This window comes from Peromyscus leucopus, chromosome 8b, assembly GCF_004664715.2.
Source record: "Peromyscus leucopus breed LL Stock chromosome 8b, UCI_PerLeu_2.1, whole genome shotgun sequence".
NCBI lineage: Eukaryota > Metazoa > Chordata > Mammalia > Rodentia > Cricetidae > Peromyscus > Peromyscus leucopus.
In genome coordinates, this window is record NC_051086.1 from 37588857 (window position 1) to 37615111 (window position 26255).

At 49.8% G+C, this 26255-nt stretch overlaps 1 protein-coding gene across 1 annotated transcript in view; it reads right to left on the reverse strand.

Annotated features, from left to right (window-relative positions):
• Anxa6 (annexin A6) overlaps positions 1-13144 on the reverse strand; it is a 49821-nt gene extending 36677 nt beyond the window's left edge. The window contains 2 exon segments of the mRNA XM_028880033.2: positions 1549-1592; positions 13038-13144. Of these exon segments, the coding sequence (XP_028735866.1) occupies positions 1549-1566 (18 nt within the window). The 5' untranslated portion in view covers positions 1567-1592; positions 13038-13144.
• Positions 13145-26255: the final 13111 nt, after the last annotated feature.

Here is a 26255-nt window from a genome sequence, read left to right on the forward strand (position 1 = left end):
TTCCACCCTGAAATATTTAGCAGACCCTGTTGCCAGGTGGTGAGCAGCCTGGGCCCTGGGGCTCCAGCCTGTGAGGCTCCACCCCAGCTACTACAGGTGTCCTGGGACTCATAGAACACAGATAAACATTACCTAGACAGACGACTGCCTGCACGGGAACTCTAGCGCGCACACATGCACGCACACACACACACACACACACACACACACACACACACACACACAGAGGGAAGCAGCAACAGCTCCTGGAGCTTTGCTCACAACAATGAACACTCTTCCCTGATCGGCCTGATCAGAGAGGCTGTGGGACAAAGCACGCTCCTCAGGGGTGTGGAGGGAAGCTGGGCAAGAGCTATTTTGAGGGTCTGCCTTGTATCATATAAACACGACTCTCTGCAAGCTGCGACTATCCCTGGTTCATTGGGTGTCACGTGAGGGATGAGAAGTGAAATTGGCTCTCAGTACGGCCAGGGGGTAAGAGGCCTGCTTTGTGATCAGAAGTTCCAGAGATGGATTAAGTAACAAAAGGGGGTCAGCTGAGGATCCCTCAGCTCATCCTGCCCTTCCAATGCCAGGTTTGCACCATAAGGGTAGCCAACTGGGACCTCTCTCAGGCAAACCCTGATACAGAGGAAGCCCTCACACCACCCTTAGCCACACAGGAGAGAATGTTCCATTTGGTCTCAAATTCTATCCCCCAGCAGAGTGGTCAGACAGTGTGAAAGACCAAGGTTAGAGTCTTCCTGGCCAGGAAAACTTAACCCCAGTGGGTATGACATGGAAAACACCTCTTCAGGGCATAAGCAACCTCACTGTGATTTGGTGTCTGTCTAGTTGCCCATCTCCCTTCCTGGGGCCACATAGTTCTGGTGGGGTCAGTTCAACTTCCCACTCCAAAAAGCATGTCACCCAGGCCCAGCCAACAAGGATAAAACCTGGAACCACTGGAAATAAGTTTTGTATCCGGGTCTATGAAGACAGGAGAATGGAAGCCCGGAGGTACATGATGCCCATCCTAGGCAACGAAGGACCTCTCAGGAATGAAGCAATCTAGAAAAAGCTGCCCACAGAAGCAGAATCCTCACTCTATCATCTAAGCTCTTAGATCCAGCCAGTCCCGAAGCCCTGCACTTCCCAGGACTTGAGCCAAGTCACATCCTTGTGTACTAGGGATTGCATTGTGTATCATCACAGGTGACTTGCATATGGAGAGCTGTGAGTTTAGAACCACCTCTATTCCTTTGGGGCTGAAAGTACCAGGGATTATCTGAAGGTACCAGGGGTTAGCTGAGGGTACCAAGGGTTAGCTGAGAGTACCAGGGATTATCTGAAGGTACCAGGGGTTAGCTGAGGGTACCAAGGGTTAGCTGAGAGTACCAGGGATTATCTGAAGGCACCAGGGGTTAGCTGAGGGTACCAAGGGTTAGCTGAAGGTAGCAGAGCTTAGCTGAAGGTACCTGGCTTAGCTGAGGGTACCTGGGACTCTGGCTTATTGATACTGGGGTTCCTAGACCTAAGGGCAGGATGTTGAGGAAGAGTGACCCTTACCTGGACTGTTTTGGCCATGGTGTCGGGTTCTGCAGCAAAAACCGCTGTGGAGAGAGAAAGAGAATTTGAGAGACCACCCTAGTACTCTGTAACTCTCCATCCTGGCTCCTTGTTTTCCCTTCTGCTGGTCTCATGTCCGGAGACCTGGTGGAGCCAGGAACTTTGCTTTTCAGGTGACAGTGGCCGGACTAGATAGTACACAGTCAGTCACAGCAGGGTGGGAAAGGGACCTGGAGGAGAAGGGAGGCTGGGTAAGACCACTGACCTAACCCTGTCCCAGGCCCTGCTGTGTGCCTATTATCTGCCCTTATCTTTTCAGCAATCCTTACAGGCAGCAGGTGCCCTTTGTAAGAGAGGGGAGACCACCCAGGCGGTGGTGGCAGCGGCACATGTCTTTAATCCCAGCACTCAGGAGGCAGAGGCAGGTGGATCTCTGTGAGTTCCAGGCCAGCCTGGTCTACAGAGCGAGTTCCAGGACAGCCAGGGCTACACAGAGAGACCCTGTCTCAAACAAAACAAAACAAACCCAAAAACACAAGAGAGAGAGAGAGAGAGAGAGCGAGAGAGAGAGCGAGCAAAAGCAGGGGTGGGGGGAGGGGAGAACAAGGCTGAGCACCACATTTGGTCCCAGGTCAAGACACTTAGCACCCCAGAATCCAGAGCCCCTGTGTTCCCTGTTTCCAAGTCACTGAGAATGGCTTCCCAACCAGGTCTTCTCGAGTGCAAATGAGAAGCAAGACTTCCCAGGTGTCTCCCTGAGGACATCATCTCAGCTTGAGTATGTTGCATTCACCCACCATCCACCCCAGCCAGCAGTGCTCTGAATCCTGAGACCACAGCAGGACATACTCAAGACTGGACAGTCCCATTTTCATGGGTCCCAGGGATAAATGCACCCACATGGATTACAATAAGCACCTGGAGGAAAGACAGTGTGCGGGACCAGAGGTGACAGGATGTAACCCTGGGTGGCCAGTCAGAGGTCTCAAACAGATGCCTGGGTATGAGGCAACACAGAGCTCCGTGTGACTGAGGTGGCAGCAGACAGAAGGACAGTGACAGGATGGTCTGAGCCAGTACCTGAGGCTGCTGTGAAAACTTGGCTTTACTCTGATGGAACAAGGCCATCACCACTGTGAGAGACTTGAGCAAATGGGATGAAATATCTTACTGAAACTGGGTGAGGACGATGGGCTGGAGGTGTCCGGGACAAGAGCCACAATGAGGGACACATTGTTGAAAGAGGGACACAGGTGTACTGCCTATAAATAAATGAAAAGAGGAAGCGAATCGAGTGCAGAGCTGAGCTGAGCTCACAAGTGCTCAGCAGAAAGGCTGGAGACGCAAGTTAAGCAATCAGGAACCACGGAGGGCCAGGGCACGCCACGAAGGGCGGCTGGCACACGAAGGCCTTAAAACAGCTCCATACTGCTTCGTAAGAGGAAAAATAACTTACTTGCAAGGAATGAACTAGAAAAGAGGATGGAACCATGGAGACCTGCAACTCTGCAGTCTCCAGCCCTACACATCCCCCAACTTAGGAGACCTCTCCCCTGACACTTATGAGCTTCGTGGCTGAGGGCTTAGGGCTCATTTCCAGGTTCAAGGTTACGCTAAGCACAAACTGCCTGGGAGGGCTGCTGGGGGATGGGGCCTGAATTACTTCCAGCACAGAGCGGACATATCGGGGTGGTGGCATTCACTGAAGCGGTGGGATGTCGGGTTCAGGGCTTTATCAGTTTGCCCCCATGTTGCCACGGCAGAAGTACTGCAGTCAGCAAGGGTCAGTCATCTGATGAAGCTGGGGGTGGAGGAGACAGAGATCTGCCTGCAATTGAAGCTCAGCTACAGGAAACCCTGCTGTTACCCTAGCAACCGGGGGCCCCTTGGTAAAAAAGTGCAGCTCTCACCAGGAAATGGAAACCTCACATGAGAAGGGGTGACTTCTAGGATTGGGCCCAGAACCAGCTCTGGGGTTTCTCAAAATCTGGAGACTCAAGGGGGCAGCGGGTGAAGGAATGAATCCCCAAACTGCCAGAGAGCTGGGGGGTGAAAGAGGCCCCGGAAGTGAGCTGACATGGGGGTGGGAGGGCTGTGACCTGTCACTTGAAGGCTGAGGTACTTTCCTTTGGCCTTCTTGCTGGAAACTTCAACAGCTGGCTGGCGCCCAGGCCCATCTGGACGAGAGCCCCTTTCCACTGAGAGCCGGCTCCAAGGAGGGGCCCTCAGGCCTTTGGGGAAAACTCCAAGGGCAGTTTCTGTGGGCCTGTTGAGGGCTTGTCTCCTGGGTATGTGGAAAGTGAGTTGTCTTTGATAACTTAACGTTCAAATTGCAGAGGGTCAAGCCGGTCCCTTCCCACAGGAAAGCTCAAGGTCGAAGCACAGCAGCTTGCTGCCTGAGCACTGGGCCCCTTCCCATGACAACCTACACCACACTGCCTCAGACTGGCCGAGCAGCCACCGGCCCAGGATCCTAGCGGAGGCCTGAACCATCTGTCTTCCAAGCCTCTTTCACGATGGCTAGGACTCAGTCAGCAGCCCTGCCTCACAGTCCCAGGTCACAACAAGCTTCCACACAGCTGGAGAGACCCAGGGTATGTGATTCCTGCTAGGTTCCCTCTCCAGGCCTTAATGAAATAAGGTCAATGCACAGCCGCCATCTTTGGGAAGCCCCATAGTCAATATGAACGATTTTCTATATTTCCGTGAGCGGTTTCCACAACAGAATGCTGGGGAGGCTCTCCCCAGAAGGACTCTTCGGCCCTCCCTCGGTCTGTAAGTTTTACCAACTTGCCTGAAAAAGGTGCTCAAGACTGATTAAAAATGGCTCCTTTCTCCTCAGAAAGAGCCCTAAGTCTCTTTCATCTGACCCCCCAATTGGATCATTCCAGAAAACTCCTCCTCCTAGGCAGTGACCTGGATGGTTTCTTCCTGGGTGGCCATCACCACTACCTTGAGTGGTAGGTAGCTTGTGACCATTGTGAATTTTTGGGAGTGGGGGGTGGGCAGAGTCCTACTGCCCAACCTAGAGGATGGGACAGGGCCACTGTGTCCCCTGAGCGCTGACTTACATAAGTTGTTTAAACTGAGTCTCAGTTTTCGCATCTGCAAAGACATATTGGAATTCCAATGTGAACTATGACACAACAGATGAAAAATGCTTAGCAAGACTGTCTGGCACACAGAAAAAAAAAAAGCAATAAATGATCCTTTCTATTAGGATAAGTTTGACATGGCAATAAATGAAGGCTTTGAAGTCAAGATCCCCAAGTTCAAATCCTGACACTGCAAACACCTAATTCAGGACTTTGAACCGGGTGTGTTACTTCTCTCTGCCTCAGTTTAGAAATTTCCCACTTAGAAATGGGAAATTTGTAAGGTTTTCTTAGGATATTGCAAGATAGTGCACAAAAAACCACCCTTTCTGTGGGGCACTAAAATAGCCTACCTGAAAGTAATTAAAAGTCTTTTTTTAGATGTATTTATGTGTATGACTGTTTTGCCTGTACGTATAGGTGTGCATCACATTGTGTATCTGGTGCTTCCAGAGGTCAGAAGAGGGCATCAGAACCCTGAAACTGGAGTTCCAGACAGCTGAGAGCCACCGTTGGATGCTGGGTCCCCTGCAAGAGCAACAAGTGCCCTTGACCACTGAGCCACCTCTCTAGGCCTGCAAAAGCAACTTTTTTTTTTTTTTTTTTTTTTGGTTTTTTCGAGACAGGGTTTCTTGTGTAGCTTTGCGCCTTTCCTGGAGCTCACTTGTAGCCAGCTGCTCGAACTACAAGATCCGCCTGCTCTGCTCCGAGTGCTGGGATTAAAGGCGTGCGCCACCACCGCCCGGCCAAAAAGGAACTTTTAAAATATTTCTTTTTATTATTTACGCTTATGTGTGTATGTCTGTCTGGATGAATGCATGCCACACATGAGCAGGTGTGTATGGAGAAGGAGTTAGATTTCCATAGGGCTGGAGTTATAACAGTTGTAAGTGAAAGGACCTGGGTGCTGGGAACCAAACTTGGGTCTTCTGGAAGAGTCGAAAGCGCTCTTAACCTCAGAGCCATCTCTCTGGCTTCAGGTTGTTTGCTTGTTTGTTTGTTTAGCTCAGTTTTGTTTTGCTTTTATTGAGATGGGGTCTCTTGTATGTCAGGCTATCCTTGAACTTACTACGTCTCCTCAGATGACTCATAAGGGGATCCTCAAGCTTCTACCTCCCAAGTGCTAGGATTGCATGTGTGCATCACTGCACCCAGTTTATACAGTGCTGGAGACTGGGCACCTGCCAGCATTCTACCAACTGAGCCACACCCACGGCCAACCAAATGTATTTCCGTGGCATATGTCAAGTTGGCCATTCCGAGGAACTGCAGACCTTTGCAGATCTTTGCAGATAGAACATTGACTCCAAGATGCTGCTTTTTTTTTTTGCAGGAAGCTGTTTACTTCTGCCCACATCTGTAGACAGTGTGTGCAGGCAGAGGTATTTCCCATACCCGCTTTTCTGCACAGGAAAGATCTTGTCTACAGGAGGACACTGGAGGTCTGATTGGCCCCGATGGAAATGACCACAGGTCACCCTGACCTGAGACATTTCATCTGCATTATAGGCCTGGGCCACTTCTTTTCCCCTAGAAGCCCAACCCTATCCATTTGTTTACTTCACTGAAGGGCTCCATCATCTGGCCCCACGTTTTGATTTGGTTGTTTTGAGACAGGGCCTGACTATATGGTTCAGGCTGGTCTGAACAGGATAGCCTCCCCTCTGTAATCCTCTACTGTGTGCTAGGATTACAGATGTGCACCCACCCGAGGCAGGCTCCCTTGCCTCTCTTTGAGTGCCTGATGTTAGCACCCATGCATATGAATACATGAACAGAGGTACATGGTTACAGTTTCCCCTCTTAAATTGTATAATTTCAGTTCATTTCAAAGATTATTTGAAAATAATCAAAACTGGCAGGTAGAGTCAGGAGTGGTGGCGTACATCTTTAGTCCAGAACTGGCGAGGCAGAGACATGTGGATCTCTGTAAGTTCAAGGCCAGTCTGGTGCGTGTAGTTAGTTCCAGGACAGCCAGGGCTACACAGTGCCATCCTGTCTCAAAACAAACAAAACTTGGCCAGTAAGACAGTTTCACAGGTAAAGGCACTTGCTGTGCAAGTCTGGAGACCTGAATTTGATTTCTAGATCCACGGAAGGTGGAAAGGGGAAAGTGGACCCCACAGAGTTGTCCTCTGACCTTCACATGCATCTCTCTCTCTCTCTCTCTCTCTCTCTCTCTCTCTCTCACACACACACACACACACACACACAGACACCAATAATAAATTATCTTTTAAATGATGGAAACTTTGCAACAGCCCTCCATCTAGCTGTGTGACAGAGGACTTGAAGGGATAGACCCAGTCTCCCTCCCATAGTGCCTTTCAAGGCCAGGTCTCTTGGCTCAGCATTCAAGGCCCTCGGCTACCCTTCATGTCTTCTGTCCACTCCTCTGCCTAAGCCAGGAATGTCCACCACTATCATTTTTCTACCCAGCCTTCAGGAACCTAGACCAGTGTTTCTCCATTCTAGCTTTATGAATACAACCTGAAGACTTTTTTTTTTTTTTCCCCTTCCAGATGACCAAAGGCCAACCCTAGAGATTGACTTAACACTTCAGGGCCATAGCAGCCAACAAAGTTGAGAACCAACTGACTGGTCTCAGTTGTTACCTCAACTGGGGAGCCACGGAGATTCCCCCTCCTTGGAATCCCCACAGGTTCCACATCACTTTCCCTCGACTGGCTTGTCGAGGATTTGCCATTCTGTGTAGCTGGAGGTCACTGGCCCTGAACGCACTGTGGGGAAGAATTAAAAACAAAAAAACAAAAAACAAAACAAAACAAAAAACCCTATCTTCAAAGAAAACCTTCCTGGGTTATCTGATTCTAGTTTTCTGCCTTCAGGCTCTTTATAGCTCAGTGATTTGTAGGTGACTAATGTTCATACATAGCAATTCTAATAACTTGCACATTCCACTGTCTCTCCCTTCCCCCTTGGGTGGAAAAACCAGTTTTGCCTCTGAGTGCATATTCCTTTCAATATGAAGGTGGCTATTGATTCCATTTTGAGCTGGTTACTAATAACCGCTTGGACTAGTTCATGGATTATAAGTAGAATAAAACCATGAGCGAAAGATCATTTTTATTTTACTGCATGTGACTCATGGCTTGGCCTTTTTTGGGGACTTTACTGCACAGCTATTGTGCCTGCTGTAACCCTCCCGTGGGGGATGGTGTTTCCTAAAGGTTGTCTTGCATGACGAGGCTAAGAAAACAATTCTTCCAGGATGCTTTTCCTCAAAAGCATAGAAACCCCCCCCCCACACACACACACACTCTGCTCACAAGGAAACTAAATCCAAGGTATCTCCCGGCATCCCTTTATCTGGAGTCTGTCTGTCTGTCTCCTTTGCTTTGGCTGAAAGTACAGAGCTAAGTACTGTCCTGAACCTTTCCTCTGGAGTCACCTTAGATTCCCAAAGAACAAAACTCCGCAGAACCCATCTCCCTGTAAAAGAGGACAGTCATTCCGTGAGGGCAAGCTGCACCCAGCAAAAGTGGTCTGTCCGCCAGTAGGAACCAGATTGAGCTCCTAAAGCAAGGACATTGATAACGACAGAGATGAGAGATAAGAACCGCCCAGAAGGACCAGATGGAGATAACGAAGGCCAGGCCACATCGGGACCAGGATTAGTTGACTGTGCTCATCTCCTGTCCCACTTCTTTCTCTATGAAGGCTCATGTCAGTATCCTAAAAATGGGCTTGGTGGTCAGCCTCCCTCTGTTCGGTCTTCTTCCCAGCTTGGTCACATTGAATAAACTTCCTTTGAATATCCCACCCCCCACCACCATTATTGGTCTCTAACTGGTTTATTGGGACCAGGTGGCTGAGCCTTGTCAGTTAGGGCTGCAGAAGCCCAGGTTTACAGGATAAAAACTCCAGTTACAACCACGAGAGGTTTCTTTAGTGGCACCCTTGAGAAGTCACAGGGGGAAAAAAATGGAACCATTGAACCAAATTGCTTTGTCCCCAGGCTGTGGCCAGGGGGAAATGACCTGAGAAGTTGGGTAACTTGTCCAAGTCCATAGAGAAAATTACTGATTAACTGGGACTCATGAGAACACAGAACAACAAACCTACCAGCACCTAGACTCACTGGCGGGAGCTGGGGTAAGGGCAGAAAATGGGATAGCCAAGGTTCCCGTGCCCATGGCACTGGCAGCCTAATACTGAAGTCTGCCCAGTAACTACAGAGGAAAAAACTGAGCGCTGATTATGATAAACTTTTAAATTTTTCTCAGGGATGGGGCACACATGTGCCATGGGATAGCTTATGAGGGTTGGTTCTTTCCTTCTTCCATGTGGGTCCTGGGGCTCGAACTCAGGTCCTCAGGCTCGGTGGCAGGAGCCTTTTTCACTTCCCCACCCTTCAATCTGCTTTTAAAATAATATAGAAAAAGTACATGTTGTAGGCTGGGATGTAGCTCAGCTGGTAGAGTACCTGTCCAGCATGCACAAGGCCTTGGGTTTGATCCCTAGCAACGCATACACCAGGCATGATAACATACACAAGCAATCCTAGCATGTGGGAGGTGGAGGCCGGAGGATTAGAAATTCATCATCAGCTATATAACAAGTTCAAGGCCAGCCTGGGCTACATGAGACCCTGTCTCAAAAACAATCATTTTAATAACAGAGTCTGAGAATTTTCTGTGCCCCAGAAAGGTCTGGTGCCTCCTAGGGTAAGTCTATTGTACTTTGAAGAGTTTGGTTTTCAAAATTCCTGTCAGACTGGGTATGCAGTTTAGTGTAGATTATTCATCTAGCATGTGTAAGTCCTTGGGTTCTAGTCCTACCGCCTAGAAAAGATAAATCTGGAAAATTCTTTCTCTTTCTCTTTTTCTTTTTCTTTTTTTCTTTCTTTTTTTTTTTTTTTTTTTTTTTTTTTTTTGGTTTTTTCGAGACAGGGTTTCTCTGTGTAGCTTTGTGTCTTTCCTGGGACTCACTTGGTAGTCCAGGCTGGCCTCGAACTCACAGAGATCTGCCTGCCTCTGCCTCCCAAGTGCTGGGATTAAAGGCGTGCGCCACCACTGCCTCTTTCTCTTTTTCTTAAGGGCTCCCTCCAGGCAGAAGGAGCAGCTCCCAGTCCCAGCTGATGCCCCCTCCTTGCCCTCCCCCTACTCCAGACGCTCAGGTTTCTTCGAGAGCAGTGCCTTCCAACTCCCGACCAACCGTCATTGATCCCTAGCTGGACAGGGCCCCAGGCATTCATCAGGCTGCCCCAGGATCAGAAATGCCCTGATTGTGGGTTTGAATCCCGGGTGAGGTCACTTCGTGAATGATAAAGTCTAGGACTCACAGGAGTCAGGTGTCCTGAGGTCAGAGCTCCAAGGTGCTGTTTAGAAGCCGCGTGGTGGGAAGGACCTGAGTTCAAATCCCCAAAACACAGGTAAAGCCCAGCACAGTAGCCAATTTCTACCATCCTACTGCACGATGGGAGGCAGAGACAAGAGGATCCTTGATAGCTCACGGGCCAGCAGCAAACAAAAAGAGAGACCTTGTCAAATATAAAAAGTGGGGGTAAAAACAGCTGTGAGATGCTCAGCATATGTGAGGAGCCTTTTGACTTGAGTTCCACCCAGGACTCACAACATAGAAGGAGAGGACCAACTTCCAGAAAGATGTCCTCTGATCTCCACATGTATACCATGGCATGAATGTACATATACAAATAAATAAATACATGTAAATAATAACATTTAAAATGTAACTCTCATAAAGGTTATGGCTAAAGTATAAAGAACAAAGTCAAATTGAGGTTTTTTTTGTTGTTGTTGTTTGTTTGTTTTAAAGACAGGGACTCTCTCCGTAGCAGACCAGATACATACGATAATATACACAAGTTCAGAGATCCAACTGCCTCTGCCTCTGCTGGAATTAAAGCAAAGGCATTGATTGCCTACCACACTTGGTGAGAATGAAGACAAGATGAGTGTGCACAAGAGGACCTTGCACAGAAAGTTTGCGCATAGGAAGTGTGTACAAGGGGGGCCTCCTGTACCCAACTTACTATGCAGCTCAGAGTGACCTTGAACTTTGAACTTCCAGATTTTGCAGCCCCCACCTCTGAGTGCTGGGGTTGCAGACACACAATTTATGTCTCCCTGGGGGAAGGAACCAGGGCTTCCCCTATGTAGGGGAACCTATTTCTAGCCACTTCTTTATATTTGAGGGTGAGAGTGTCTCTATTTCTTAACGGTCGGATAGCAGGCATCTAACAAGGGGTCCCCGCATCCACTCAGCTGGAGGGGTTCCATCAGTGACAAAGACTTGAAGGAGCCTCGGGATGCCAGTCCTGAGAAAGAGGAACCTGAGGCTCAGGTAGCCTCCCGAGGACCACACCCTTCTGAGGTTACCACAGCAACACTAGCTTCTCTACACAGAGCACTCTACAGTTTACAAGGCGCTTTCGAATCTGTAGGCGCGATACCACATGAAGGTATCAGTCCTCCTTTTACAGATGGGGGCATCTGGGCTCATAGTACCCAGAAGCTCACACAGCTCTGCAGGGCCAGCCTCCGTGGGGGCTTCTCAGTCCTCCAGGAGAGGAATCCTCCAAATGCAAATGGAATGCAGCATGTAAATAGCAGAGGCTGGAGTCCAAGCCAAGGAGCAGCAAGCTAGGATACATTTCCCCTCCACCCCATATGGGGAATCTGTGGAGACCACATCCTCAGCTTTGACCCCACCCAGGAAGTCTCTTGAAGAAGCTGGCTAGGGGTACCCCTGAATGGCACTGTCAAGAGCCATCACCCAGGCCCAACACACCTTACCAGCTGGAGTCTTGGGTACAGGTCTCCTCCTCAAGGGAGGAAGGAATCAAGGTGGGGAGGTGCCCAGCTGGTGGGTGGCGAGGTAAGGCGGGGCGGGGCCTGGCGTGCAGGACTCCTCTGGGAGCTGCAGTGCAGATGTATGTATGGTCTCTGGCAGCCATCCAGTGCTGCAGTCTCCCACTCCCAGCCCCACCCCCACCCCAGCATCTCCACTCTCGGGGGCAAACCCGTGTTCTGTCCAGCGACAGCTGCATCCCCTGCCCAGAAACAGCAAATAGGTTCGGTATCCCAGCAGAGGGAGGCATGAACAAAAGGACAGGAAGTAGAGGGACATGGTGAGCGACAGTCACAGCTGCAAGGGGACTGCAAGGCTTTCTCTTTCCTCCATGCCCGGCCACACCCAACTCCCAAATCTCAGAGCAGTTGAATGGGCCAAGTGTGGGGGGGGTGCCGCCGGAAGTAGCAGCCTCCTCAGCAGACTGCTATGGGGAACAAGGGCCCAGAGAGAAAAGAGGCCCCATCCAAAGGGCCTCAGGCAAGCCGCAGCCCATGGACACGAGAGAGGGGCGTCCAGGGTCTTCTGCAGGGCTCAAGGCCTGAAGCCAGAACAGCAGGGTGTATGAGGGGCAGAAACGGTTGCAGACGAGACAAGAAGGCTTCAGAGTCAGGCTGTCTTGTCTGGGGGTGGGGACAGCAGCGTCAAGATGGGATCCCGGCAGGAGAGGAAGGCAGATTCTCAGGGGACACCAGGACCTCTTACAAACCCAGGAGCCATATGCCCAAATTTGGAAGTGTCTGGGAAGACCCACTAGAGTTCAGACAAAAGGAAGGGGGAGGGAGGGAGGAAGCAGAGGCCAGATTCATTCTCCTAAAGGAGCTTTTCACCGCCCACACCTGTACCAGCAGCCGGATCAACCCACTTTCCCAGCGACTGCTTACCTAGAAAGAGGGGTTTATCAGCACCTGGGAGAGGGAGCTCAGAGAGAGAAAGAGACCAGCTCAAGGTCACACTGCAAGTTGGTGGTAGGGTCTGGGTTCGAGGTCATTAGAAAGTATCTAAGGCCCTGGAGCTTTGGAAAGGCACAGGGGTTGGCTTAGGAGAAGCAGAAGAAAGAGCGGGGCCTCTGCATGTCGCTAAGGGCCTCCGTGGCTCCCCGACAGGTAAGCAGCTGCGCAGTGGGGGCCGGACCATCAGAACCCTCGGGATGGACAGCTGGGCCTTCCTTGGTGGGCATCAGGGAGCCTCTCTCCGCGACCACTCAATAAGCCGTCTGGTGCTCAGCTCTCAAAGCTCTCAAAGTTGGGCACCTCACAGCCTCCCCCGAGGCTCCCCAGATCCGCGTCCCCAGTCTTTCCAAGTTTTTCCACTCGTGAAGTTAAAGCGATCAGGCGTCCGGGGACTTGGACCACACCCGCGGCGGACCCGGGGCTCCACCAGCTCCCCTCCCCCTCGGGGGCGCTGTCACCCCACGCCTGCACCTCAGGTTCCCTCCAGGGACACACCCAACCGCGACTCTCCCGGAGGGGCCTCATCCCGGCAGAGACCCAGCCAGATGCCCGTCCCGGGTCCCTGCAGCCCTAGACTCTGTGCCCTGCAACGACTCTGCACACTCACCGTGCGGGGGAGGCCTTGGGTCAGAGCGGACAGACAGGCGCAGCTCGAAGCCCGTTAGCCTAGCAGCAGCCGCAGCGCAGACTGGGCACACCGTGGCAGGGGACACGTGGCGTGGTGGGGCCAATCGAGTTCGCTTGCTGCCCGCCCCGCCCCGCCCCGGCCCGCCCCACCCCCGGTGCTTCACTTTTGGAGTCAGGGTGTCACCAGCTGCAGGGGAAGGGCGTGGGGGAGGGCGCTCTCCCCGGGAACCTGCTGCCTCCTACCTGGGGCGGTTAAGACCCCAGACCTGACGCCTCCAGAGCGAAGGGGACTTGGCAAATCAGAATTAGAAGTCAAGCTAATGTCCTGTTCTGGACACTTTCTCCCGCATTCCTGCCCCACTGAAGCTTTGTTGAGAAACAGAAAAGAGAGGCTTGTCAGAATCGAAGTGGAGACCTTCCCGGACTGATCAGATTTCACGCCTTCCGGCACTATCGGGTCACAGGCACAGTCACCTCCTTTGCGGCGAAGGAAAGCCCAGAGGAGACAGTGCCTCGCCCGCCCGGGTCATTTAGCTTGCAGATTGTGGTGTTGGAAATCGAACTTAGGGCAGGTGGCTCCAGGGGGATTCCTTGGCCTTAGGGAGTGCGTTCTGGACGAAGAGGGTCCATCTAGGAAATCAGAAGATGTGGTCTAGGTCTGTGTGGAGAAGCGGCAATCTCTGGGAGTCCCTAGGAAACAGATGGCCCGGCTTTGACAGAGATGGCTCCCTGCTTGATGGCCACAGAGTGGACAGCAAACTGTTGTTTGTCAACAGGTTCTTCTCCGAGCTTCTTCAAAGCGTCATCCTCAGGGGCCAGTGAGCTGGCTCAGCAGGCAAAGGTGCTTGCTGCCAAACCTGAGTTGGGTCCCTGAGACCCACCCACGTGTGGTACATTTTTCCTAGCTCTGATAAAGAAATAAAACGCAATTTTTAAAGTTTAAAAAATATTATCCTCAGAATCTGTCACTAGTTCAGAGGCTTGTAAGCCTCTAACAAGGTCTGATTGAAAATGTGTTCTCTGTCTGTCTGTTTCCCCCAGTGAACATGTATTGAGTGCTTGCTGAATACTAGAGCTAAGAGAGCAGTGGGCTCAGCAGCCCTGCCCCACCCTCAGGGACCTTCCAATAGATAGGAGGTTTTGATTGGTTTTCTGGGAAGCCTGGGGCTAAGGCGGAGGAAGCATGTGAGGTGAAGTCATTTGGGCAGTCTAACCTTCGGAATGGGAATGGCAGAGTTAGAACGTGTGAGAAAAGTGAGCTCAAGTGGAAAACGTTATCAGCCGAGCCTGTGTCCCAGCACTGAGAGGCTGAAGCAGGACAAGCAAGAGGATCAGGAGTTCAAGGTCGTCACTGGCTTCATATCAACTTTTCTGTCTCAAAAACATGCTACACTGGGCTGGGGGCTGGGCTCAGTGTGTAGTGTTTGGCAGGCACGAAGCCCTGGGTTGGATTGCCAGCACCACATGAAACTGGATTTAGTGGTGCACATCTGTAATCCCAGTACTTAGAAGGATCAGAAGTTCAAGGCTATCCTCAACCACATGGCTGTTCAAGCACAGCCTGGGCTACTTGAGACTCACAGAAAACCAAATAAATAAATGTAAAGAAGAAAATGAGAGAAGCGGGGGAAGAAGACAGAAGAGGACTGGCCCTGCCGAGATGGGGGTCAGTGATCTTGCACAGTCATAGCTGCCGTCATTTACTGAGCATTCTTCTTGAGTCACGCCGTTGTATACCCCCTCCCCCCATTTTAAATTCATGCATTTGTATGTACAGGTGTGTGCATGCACTCACCTTGGAACACAAGTGCCATAGCATCCATGTAGAGGTCAGAGGACAACTTGCAGGGCTGGGTTATCTATCTCTCAGGTTCATGCAGGTCTCGAGAACAGCACTCAGGCTGACAGGTTTGGGGACAAGCTCCTTTACCTGCTGAGCCATCCTGCCATCCGCGTACACCTTTTTAATGGTAATGTCATATCTAAGCCCAACAATTCATTGGTTGGATATTCATATTTATTTATTCAGCACCTACTATGTGCCCGGCCCTGTTTCAGAAGCATTATGACTAAAATAAGATCTCTGCTGTCCCAGCCTGGAGGAGATGGATACATTATAGCAGTGACAACATGTGAGCCAGGGACAAAAGAGGGGGAAAGAACAGGTGACATGTGCTGGGGGACGGATGTAGCTCTTAGTCGGGTGTTTAGCAAAGGCAAAATCGGAGAGGTCTGAGGAAGACTCGGAGGAGATGACGTCAGCAGAACTGAGCAGACATGTTGGAAACAGTAGTGGGAACGGCACTACGTGCCTGGAGACCAGAAGGGGTCCAGGGTGCGGCGCCAGCAAGAGGCAGAGGTAGAGGGAGGATTAACTCGCGCAGGGCCTGGAGTCCTTGGGGGGGTGGGGGGCTGCTGCAGGATGTGGGGTAAGGGCGGGGTGAGGGCTTAGTGCATCTATAGCTGTGTATGTGCCGTATCCAACTCCATGCCATTTCTTGACTACAAAAAGCCAGGAGACCTTCTTAGCAGTCACGCCCATCTCTCCTGATCCCATCCCTGACAACCACCAATTTGCTCTTTCCTCCTCAGCCCCCCCTCTGCTTCCTCTCTCCTCCCCCATTTTTGGTCTTTTGAGACAAGGTCTCCTGTGTTTGAGGTTGGCCATGAACTCCTCTTGTAGCTGAGAATGACCTTGAACTCGTCATCCACCAGCTTCTCCCTCCCAAGTGCTCCTGTTACAATTGTGAGCTTCCACACCTCGCCACCCCACCTCTACAGATTTGATTTTTCTGTCCCTATGGATTCCTTTGCCCACTTAATATAAAGGGAACAAGACACACGCAGCCTTTGGTCTGGCCTCCTTTGGCCACCTACATGGTGACATCTGTCAGTACTTCCTTGTGACGGTGAATAATATTCTGCTGTGGGAGTCTGCTGAAGTTTGCTTTTCAGTTCTTTGGCTGGTGGGATTTAACTCATTTCAACTCTCTGGCTATTGTATTGGGCCACTATTAACAGCGGGGACACTTAAATGCCAGTGTGTGCATTCCCTCACGTGATTACCTAGAAGTGAGACCAATGTGGCTATATGATAATAAGGCTCTCTGCTCCTTGCAGCACTGGGCAATGAAGGCAGGACCTTATGTGTGCTAGGCGACACTCTCCCATTGAACTACACCCCTCCATGTTGAGCTTGCTCAGGAGGCCCGTCTGACATTCCCATAGCAACGCACAGTGTTCAGGATTGTTCAGATTTCTCCACATCGTTGCCAATGTGTGTGTGTGTGTGTGTGTGTGTGTGTGTGTGTGTGTGTGTGGTCTCGAGCGTGCTTTGCTGGGGATAGGACCATGGGCCTGGTTACGTGTTAGTTAATTACTCCCAGTTAGAACTCCAGCCTGAGACCTGCCTTTATTCAGGTGTTTGTCATTTGACGGGGCTCCTGTAGCCCAGGCTGGCCTTCAGTTTGCATTGTAGTTGAGGATGACCTTGAACTCCAGATCTGCTTCCACTCCTGAGTGCTGGGATTACTGGCTTTCATCTGCACTGCCATGCTTCGTTTCTGTGGACCGGGGATCTAACCTGGTCTTTGTGCATGTTAGGTAAGCACTCTACCAATTGCTGAGATACACCACCCTAGTCCAGGTTTCCCACGGTCTCTATGATCATTCCCATCAGCATACAAATAGGCTCTTATGTCTCCATGGTTAGGCATGCTGGCACAATCCACACCTGTAATTCCAGCATTCAGGAAGTAGGACTGTCAGGAGTTCAAGATCATCCTCAGGTATATAGTGAGTTCAAGGCCAGCCAGGGATACAGGAGACCTTAGAGGGGGTGGGCAATGGATGGAGAAGAAGAGGTAGGGAGGGGTAATGACTGGCGTGATATTGTAGAGAATGGGATAGAGTGTACAGTCTCACTGCTCAGCCTGGGCTGTCACTATGACCCTGAACTATGACCCTCCTGTACTGGCCTCCCAAACACTGGAATTATAGGTGGGTGTCACCACACCCCGGCAGTAATGATTATATTTCACTGTGACTGACAAATTTGATTTTGTCTTTCGAGACAAAGTTTCCTGTATCTCAGGATGGCTTCAAGCTCTGTAGCTAAGAATAACCTGGAACGGCTGATCTTGCTGCCTCCACCTCCCCAGTGCTGGATTATGGGCCTGCATGGCCATCGGCTACCATTTAGTATTCCTACCTTGCTGTACTTGTAATCAAAACGATCACTTTTACCTGAAGTCAGCTGAGGAGGCTGAGGCAAGATTAAAAGGCGGTTCCTTTGGCTGCATAGCTGAGGCCTTAAGTCAGGAACAGAGGCACCCAGTAAGAATGACGGCTAATTACAGTTACCGTTCCTTGGCTGAGTTCATTGTCTGCTTCTTGGACTCAGTCCTGAGAAAACAATCTGAGATACGGGGAAAGCTTTGAGTGTAACACTGTATTTTTTTTCTAAGTATAAAAAGGAAGCCCTCTCAGCTGTGGGACTGTAAGTAAGCAGGTGTCCCAGCCTCGCAGGCTGATGGAAACAAACCCTGGAAGGAAGCAAGCATCCAGATGGCGGCATCATGCGTTCAGAATTCTCTTGGGGCTCTTCCTCCACAGACTGGCCCGTCCAAAGGGGTCTGCATGGGAGAGGGTAAGATGCTGTGACTCAGACCAGAACAATGCACCGGGATTGGAGATTTTCTTTAACTCTCTGCTCTGGGTTTTAATGTGAACTCTCCTTATAGCAAGAGGCTCTTTGGGCAGAGAAGCGGAAAGTGGACAGATACTGCCACCTGCTGGCCAGTTGCTGGATGGTGGCCCGACAATGCGGTGTCTTCCTGCAGGTTCCCACATGAGGTGGCCCTAGGAATCCTGTCTGATAATAACCTGGAATGCTTTCCAGCGAAAGCCCTCAAGGCCTCTCTCAGGGCTTGCACAAGACTTAAGAATCTTCAAAGGAGCCGGGCGGTGGTGGCCCACGCCTTTAATCCCAGCACTCAGGAGGCAGAGGCAGGCAGATGGATCTCTGTGAGTTCGAGGCCAGCCTGGGCTACCAAGTGAGTTCCAGGAAAGGCGCAAAGCTACACAGAGAAACCCTGTCTCGAACACATCCCCCCACAAAAAAAAGAATCTTCAAAGGAAAAAAAAGACATGAAGCTGGAGGTGGAGGTGGATCTGGAGCAGTTAGGGGTCAATATGATAAAAATACTTGATATGGAATCCTCAAAGAATTAATAAAAATATAATAATAATAATAATAATAATAATAATAATAATAATAATAATAAAAAAGATTTATTCTCTCCATAATTCCTGACCATTTGGCATGAAGATTATTTCCTGCTATGGAATCTTGGGATATGAGTACACCCACTTTGGGACAGGAGGTCCCTTTAGGGCTGGGATGTGGCTCAGTTGGTAGCCTTGGGTTCCATTCCCAGAGCTGAAGGAACTGAGCTGGGCATGATGGTTCATGCCGTAATGTCAGGATTTGGGAAGTGGAGGCAGAGGGATCAGACGTTCAAGGTCATTCTTACCACACAGCAGAGAAGGGCCAATCTCCATGAGTTCCAGGCCAGCCAGGACTACATAGTGAGACCCTGTCTCGAAGCAAAACAGCATCCTCCCAAACTCCCAAACAACCCAAAGATTAAAAAAATGGTGCATCTGAGCTGGGCATCGTGGCACATGCTTTAATCCTAGCACTTGGGAGACGTAGCCAGGCTGATCTCTGTGAGTTCAAGGCCAGCTGGTCTACATAGTGGTGAGTTCCAGGACAGTCAGAGCTACATAGAGAGACCCTGTCTCAAAAAAAAAAAAAAAAAAAAAAGATTTGTACAAGATACCCCCTATGAAGGGTGTCTGCAGAACAGGCCTAGAGCTGTTCTGTGCAGGTGTCAGAAAGCAGTTGTGAGTGTGCAGACCCAGACTATTACAGCGCACTACTATGGACTTTATGAACATTCTTGGGCTACACTGTTTAAAATACACTTGCTATGGCCGGGTGGTGGCGGTGCACGCCTTTAGTCCCAGCACTCAGGAGGCAGAGGCAGGCGGATCTCTGTGAGTTCAAAGCCAGCCTGCTCTACAGAGCAAGATCTAGGACAGGCACCAAAACTACACAGAGAAACCCTGCCTCAACTCCCCACCCTCACCCCCCAAAAATACATTTGCTAGGTGTGATGGTACACGCTGTAATAGCAGCACTCAGGAGATGGATACAGAAAGGTCAGAAGTTTAAGGCCGGCCTGGGTAACCACCATCTCACTTGGAAGTTCTTCAGGACAGTAGGGAGCTGTCACTTCCTATGGCAATGCCTTCTGGAATAATCCTGAGGCACTTGAGGGTCCTCCTAAGGAAGAGTCATTGCTGACATTTGTACCTGGGTGGGCTGTGGAGATGGCTCATTAAGTAAAATGTCTTGTTGCACAGACTTGATGACCTGAGCTCCATCCTGAGATTCCATAGCGGAATGAGAGAATCAACTCCCTAAAGTGGTTCACCAACCTCCACACACCTGCTGTGATCTGTGTGAAATGCCTACCCCCTCCAATAACAAATAAAAACTAGATCTACCATAGGCAGCTACTGCTTTGTGAACTTCTCTCTCTCAAAGGGAGTTGCTGGGATTTGGGGGCCCAGGTCTCCAAATTTCCCAGATTTTTTTCCTCAAAACAGGGTTCCTCTGTGTTAACAGATCTGGTTACTAGCTGCCCTGGATCTCGTTCTGTAGACCACACTGGCCTCCAACTTCTTATTTTTTTTTTAAAGATTTATTTATTTATTATGTATACAGAAGAGGGTGCCAGATCTTATTACAGATGGTTGTAAGCCACCATGTGGTTGCTGGGAACTCAGGACCTCTGGAAGAGCAGCCAGTGCTCTTAACCTCTGAGCCATCTCTCCAGCCCTTATTCTTATTTTATGTGTATGCATGTTTTGCCTGAATGTGTCCTATTTGCATGCAGTGCCCATGGAGGCCAGAAGAGGGCGTTGGATCATCTGGAACTGGAATAACAGAGTTGCCCTGTGAGTCAGTTGCTGTGTGGGTCCTGGGAATATTTACCTGGGTCCTCTGGTAGAGCAGCCAGTGTTCTTAGCTGCTGAGTCATCTCTCCAGCCCTGTAAAAGGTTGGTTTTTTGTTTGTTTTCTAGGCAGGGTGCTGCCCAGACCAACCTTAACTCCCCATCTCCTTCTGCTGCCCCCAGTGCTAGGACGACAGGAATGTGTCACCATGCTTTCTGCATACTTGAAGTCTGGCTGGGGTCTGCAGATCTGCTGCACCCTTCTTTGTGAAGTTGCTTCCTCTGTTACTTCTCTTGAGACAGAATCTTACTCTTGCTACGTAGCTCAGGCTACCTAGCCTGGTCCTCACAATGATTTTCTTGCTTCATCCTCCCAAAGTGGGGGGATTGCAAGCACGGGCCACCACGTCCGGCTAAGGATTTTCTTTGTGGTTCTACTGTTTCCTTCCCTTTGCATCGTCTTCAGATATGTGCTGCTGTTCTGGCACGATCAAGTTCTCACGTTGTTAGTTCCTCAGGAGTCACGTTGGGGAGCTCGGCAGGGCCAGCCTCAGTCTCACTCAGGATGAAGTCATTTGCCAGCTCAGCCACGGCGAGCTGGTTTCTTCAGTCTCTTTCCCCTTGGCCAACCTTCTGAAGACACTTCTCCCAGATGCCTTCCATGCCCTGCTTGGTGACATCACCCACCAGAGCTCGAGCAAGACTCCGGAAGCAATCACTGGTTCCTGCTCCTCGATTGCAGCCACAGCCTGGCAAAGGTCCTCTAAAAGGAGTGGCCTTGAAAACTTCGATCGATGCCTGACTCATGGGCTGGATCAAAGTGGTGGCAGTGGAGAGAGAGATGCCAAGAGTAACAGGGATTGGGGGTACAGCTCAGTTTGTGGAGGGATTGTCCAGACTGCATGAAACCCTGGGCTCAATCTCCAGCACTGCTGTAAACCAGGGATGGTGCTACCTGCCTGTAATCCCAGCCTTTGGGAGGTAGAGGCAGAAGGACCAAGGGTTCAAGGCCATCTCCAGCAAAGATAAGGCCAGCCTTGGGCTGCCGGAAATCCTGCACCAAAATATAAACCACAAAAACCATCCATATAAGGAGGATGCGTGGGAGAGTTGTCAACAATATGGACATCTGGAAACATCTGCATGTCATCCAGTGCTATAGAAATCTAGAAATGTGTCTTGGAAGAGGAGTTGGATGAAGCCAGAGTCCTTATTGCCCTGGTAGTAGGTCGGCAATGTGTTGACTGATAGCCTTGAAGGCTCTGGCTTCTCCCTGCAACAGATCACCAAAGATTTGGACCAGTAGTTTGCAACACTGTTCCCAAGACTTTTGCTGGAGCCAGAATGTTAGCGCTATTGGTATAATGCTTGGCTAGCATGCAGGAGGTCCTGGGTTTGATCCCCAGCCCAAATCAGACATGGTGGCACAGGCTCCTTTTGATACCACTGGAGAGGTGGAGGCAGGAGGATCAAGAGTTCAAGGTTATCCTCAGCTATATAGTAAGTTTGAGGTTATGGTGTATGTGAGACCCTATCTTAAAAATAAAGGGGTTTTGGGGGGTAGTAGTCTTTGAAGTAAAAGGCAAATTAACAGAAGAACTCTGGGTTCCTGGTTCTACTACAGTCTAGCCAAGTGTGGTGGTCTGAATGAGAAAGCCCCTCCACCATAGGCTCATATGTTTAAATGTTTAGTCCCCAGTTAGTAGAACTGTTTAGGAAGGATTAGGAGGTGTGGCCTCGTTAGAGAAGGTGGATCACTGGGGGTGGGTGGGCCTTGAGATTTCACAAGCCCATGCCAGGCCCAGCCTCTCTCTGTCTCTGTCTCTCTCTGTCTCTGCCTGTTGCCTGTGAATCAGTATGTAAAGCTCTCAGCTACTGTCCACCATAATGATCATGGACCTACCTTCTAGAACTGTAAGCAAGCCCCCAGTTGAATGCTTTCTTTTATAAGAATGACCTTGGTCACGGTATCTCTTCACCGCAATAGAACAGCACCTAAGACACTGAGTGACCAGAGAGCACTTGTTGATTTTTCCTGAGGACCACAGGGGCATCAGTCATCTAGTACCAACTAGCTCTTGCCAATGAGACTAAACATAAGCACTGAACTCCTACTCTTCCCCCTCCAAGTGCTGGGACTGCACATGGGCCCCAGCAAGCCTCAGTGTATCGCCGTTTTTGCTCATTGAATGAGTAGAGGTCTGGTGTCTTCATAACGGGAGCTGAGAGTTCTGCGGGGCTCTTTGACTTTACATGTGTGTCTACGTAGTAGGAAAATGGCGTGAGCTCTGTCTTGTTTTCCTGTGTCCAGGCTGTCATTTTTAACATGCTAAGGTTTCATTTACTCCTTGGAGAACCTCTTAAGATTCTATGATTCTGAGATCCCCTGTCTCTGGGATTCCGAGATACCACAGCACAATCTAGGGTCTAGTGAAAGATCACATCTCCCTAAAATGTCCTGTGCATGGGGTGATAGTTCTTCTAGGCTGGGAGTCAGTCTGGTGGGTAACGTACTTGCCTTGGAAGCGTGAGGACTTCAGCTCAATCCTCAGAACCCATAAAATCCAGATTTGGCGGCTTGTGCCTATAATCCCAGGGCAGAGAAGGCAGAGATGGGAGGCTCCCTAGGGCTGGATGGCCAGCCAGTCTAGCCTAACTGTGAGCTTCAGGCCAACCAGAACCCTGATTCAATGGCACTGGATGGTGTTCCTGAGGATGACATTCAAGGTTTTTCTCTGGCCTACACACACACACACACACACACACACACACACACACACACACACTACATTACAAAAAACTAGAAGTTCTTCTAAGCCAGTGTGTAGCTTGCCTGACTATTTCGTATCATTAATGTCTGCTTTCTTCATTCCTGATTGTTGGTTTTGCCTGCTTTTGAAACAAGGTTTTGCTATGTAGCCCTGGCTTGCCTAGAAGTCACTGTGTAGACCAGGCTGGCCTCCAACTCATGAAAATCTACCTGTCTTTCCTTCCTGGATGCTGGGAATACAGGTGTGTGCTACCACACCCACCATGATTTCATTCTTGATACACACTCAGTAAACACACGACAAATGAAAACTAACTGATGTATGATCTCTAGAACTAGAATATTCCAAGATGGTTTATTTCCAAGGCTGTCTATTCCAGACACATATTCCCCACTCCATGACTTACCCCAGACTAGACACCAGGAAGGGAGTGAACTTTTCCAATTTCATAAATGTAGCCTGGACCACTTGTGTCCTGACCTTTTGACCTCATCTATCCTTTGTCTCTTTGGGAATCTTTGGATTAGAAAAGAAGATAAGGCTATGTCCCTGCTGTGAAAACCATTCTGGGGCACTTATCCATCCATCCATCCATCCATCCATCCATCCATCCATCCATCCATCCATCCATCAATCCACCCATCCATGTACTCATCCATTCATAAATATACTCACTCATCTATCCTTATATCTAGCCATTCACCGATTCTATCCATCCATCTATACATTGATCCATCCATTCATCAACTTACCCATCTACCCACTCACTCATCTAACCCCCAATCTAGCCATTTGCCATCCATCTATCCACTCACTCATCTACTCACTCATCTGCTCACTCATCTACCCACCCACTCATCCATCCATCAATTCACCAATATGTATCTAAGGTTCTGGGAATCAAGTATGAGTAATCCAGGCCTGGTCCAGCTTTGAGGGCCACATGCTCACCCCTGAAGGACTAGAGGCAAATGGTTCTGAAGTACTCACACAGGTTCTTAGACAGTTGTACACTGTGAAAAGTACAGTGGGAGAGAGAGGAATAGGTGCTCTGAGAGCCTTCAATGGCCCAGAGGCTAGACTTAGGGTCTATAACACACTCAAGGACATAAAGCCTCACTCCCCAGGGCCTTGAGCAAATCTCACATGCTGGATATCTGGTAGACATGGACACTACCTGTGTGAGGCTTATCCCCTGGAAACTCCCAGATAGACCTTGTGGTCTGTACAGATCTTAGCACCTCCTTTGAGACTGTTGAGTCTGAGGCAAGCACTTAAACCGCTGCTCTTCAAAGCTTCTTTCAACCCTGGGGGAATCGGCCATTGAAGAACCGGAGGCACCGGGGAGGCCAAAACCTTCCTTAAACAGGTAAGGATCCTGGGCCTGGGCTAGGCAAGGTCAGCCAGCAGGGGGCAGAGCAAGCCGCGAGGCCCACGCTCCTCTTCCTGAGGCCACTCTTCACCAGGCTGGTTGCCATGCTCTGCAGAGAATGCTGTCTCCCCAGAACCCTGGGGGGATTTTTTCCAGGGACAAGCCATCCTTAGGTGCAGGGAAGCAAAAATCTAAATCTGATAACAAAAAGCCCAAACCCAAAACATTAAAATATGCAAAGTGTGCCACTGTAAGAAGAAAAAAAATAGCTGGTTGGCAGTGGTGCACACCTTTAGTCCCAGCAGTGGGGAGGCAGAGCCAGGTAGATCTCTGTGAGTTCGAGGCCAGCCTGGTCTACAGAGCGAGATTCAGGACAGCCAAGACTACACAGAGAAACCCTGTCTTGAAAAATCAAAAATACAAAAGAAGAAGAAGAAGAAGGAGGAGGAGGAGGAGGAGGAGGAGGAGGAGGAGAAGAAGAAGAAGAAGAAGAAGAAGGAGAAGAAATGAATTCTTTGAACTATGTTATATGCCCACCCCTCCTTTTGTTTGAGATGAAGTTTCATGGCATCCAGGCTGGCCTTAAACTCATTATGTAATTGAGGATGACTTTGAACTTCTGATTCTCCTGCCTACACCTCCTTAGTGCTTGAGATTACAGTTTTGTGCTATCTCTCGGGGTCTATGTGGTGCTGGGATTAAACCTTGGCCTTTGTGTGTGCCAAGTAAGCTCTACATTCCAGTCTTAGTATTTAAGGTTTTTCTGTAATTTTTTTTTTTATCTGTGTGGTTTGCTTTTTGAGAGGGTTCTTTCTATGTCACTTAAGTGAAAATGCTTCTAGGGACATCAACGTTGAGAGCAAAGGCCACTGTCAGCCCACTTTTTCTGTATAAAGCTGGCCGGTCAATATCTTAGACCGGACAAGCCAAGCTCCCGCTATGGTGCAAACACAACCAGAGACAGTTAGTTCACGTGGCCATGCTCCAAGACGTCATGCATGGACCCCGGAACATCTGTTTCAGGTTTCTTGTCCCCAAATATCATTTTTCCTTCATTTAAAAACATTAAGGGGTCGGGGATTTAGCTCAGTGGTACAGCGCTTGCCTAGCAAGCGCAAGGCCCTGGGTTCGGTCCTCAGCTCTGAAAAAACAAAACAAAACAACAACAAAAAAACCATTGCATTGAGGGTGGTTATGACTTTAATCTCAACACTCAGGAGGCAGAGGCAAGCAGACTTGTGTGAGTTTGAGGCCATAATGAGTGCCAGGCTGGCCAAGGCTACATAGTAAAACTCTGTCTCAAAAAAAAAAAAAGTTAGTCAGGAGGATTGAAGAGAGGGCTCAGCAGCTCACAGCACTTCCGGCTCTGCCAGAGGGCTGGAGTTCTGTCCCAGCAGCCGTATTGGGAAACTCAGAACCACCAGAACGCCAGCTTCAGGAGATCCAACGCCCTCTTCTGACCTCTATGGGCACCTGCAAGCACACCTACTCAAGTACACTCGTGTGCACACGTGCACACTTGAAAACGTTAGTCAGGTAGCAGCACACACCTGCGATGCCAGCTCTCAGGAGACCGAGGCCCAGAAGCAGAAGGTTTCTCTGGGCCACATCGTGAGTTTGAGGCCAGCTTGGACTGAAAGAGATCCTGTCTCAACAAAACAAACAACAACAAAGTTAAAGTCTTTCTTCCCTCAAAAAGTATGCACAGGGGCTGGAGAGATGGCCCAGCAGTTAAGCGCACGCTGGCTGCTCTTGCAGAGGACCTAAGTTTGATTCCCAGCACCCACATGTTGGCTCACAACCATCAAGGGCACTAGGCAGACACACACACACACACACACACACACACACACACACACACACACACACACCATAAAGTAATCAAATAACTTGAAAAAAATATGTAGAGGCAGTAACAGCCGCATAAGCCTCACCTCCGCCCACAGCTACACTCATTTATTTTTGTCCTAGCCGCTCCCCATGACCCTTCTGTGACCCCAATGCTCCCTCCCAGTTCCTCCTTTCTGGCCTA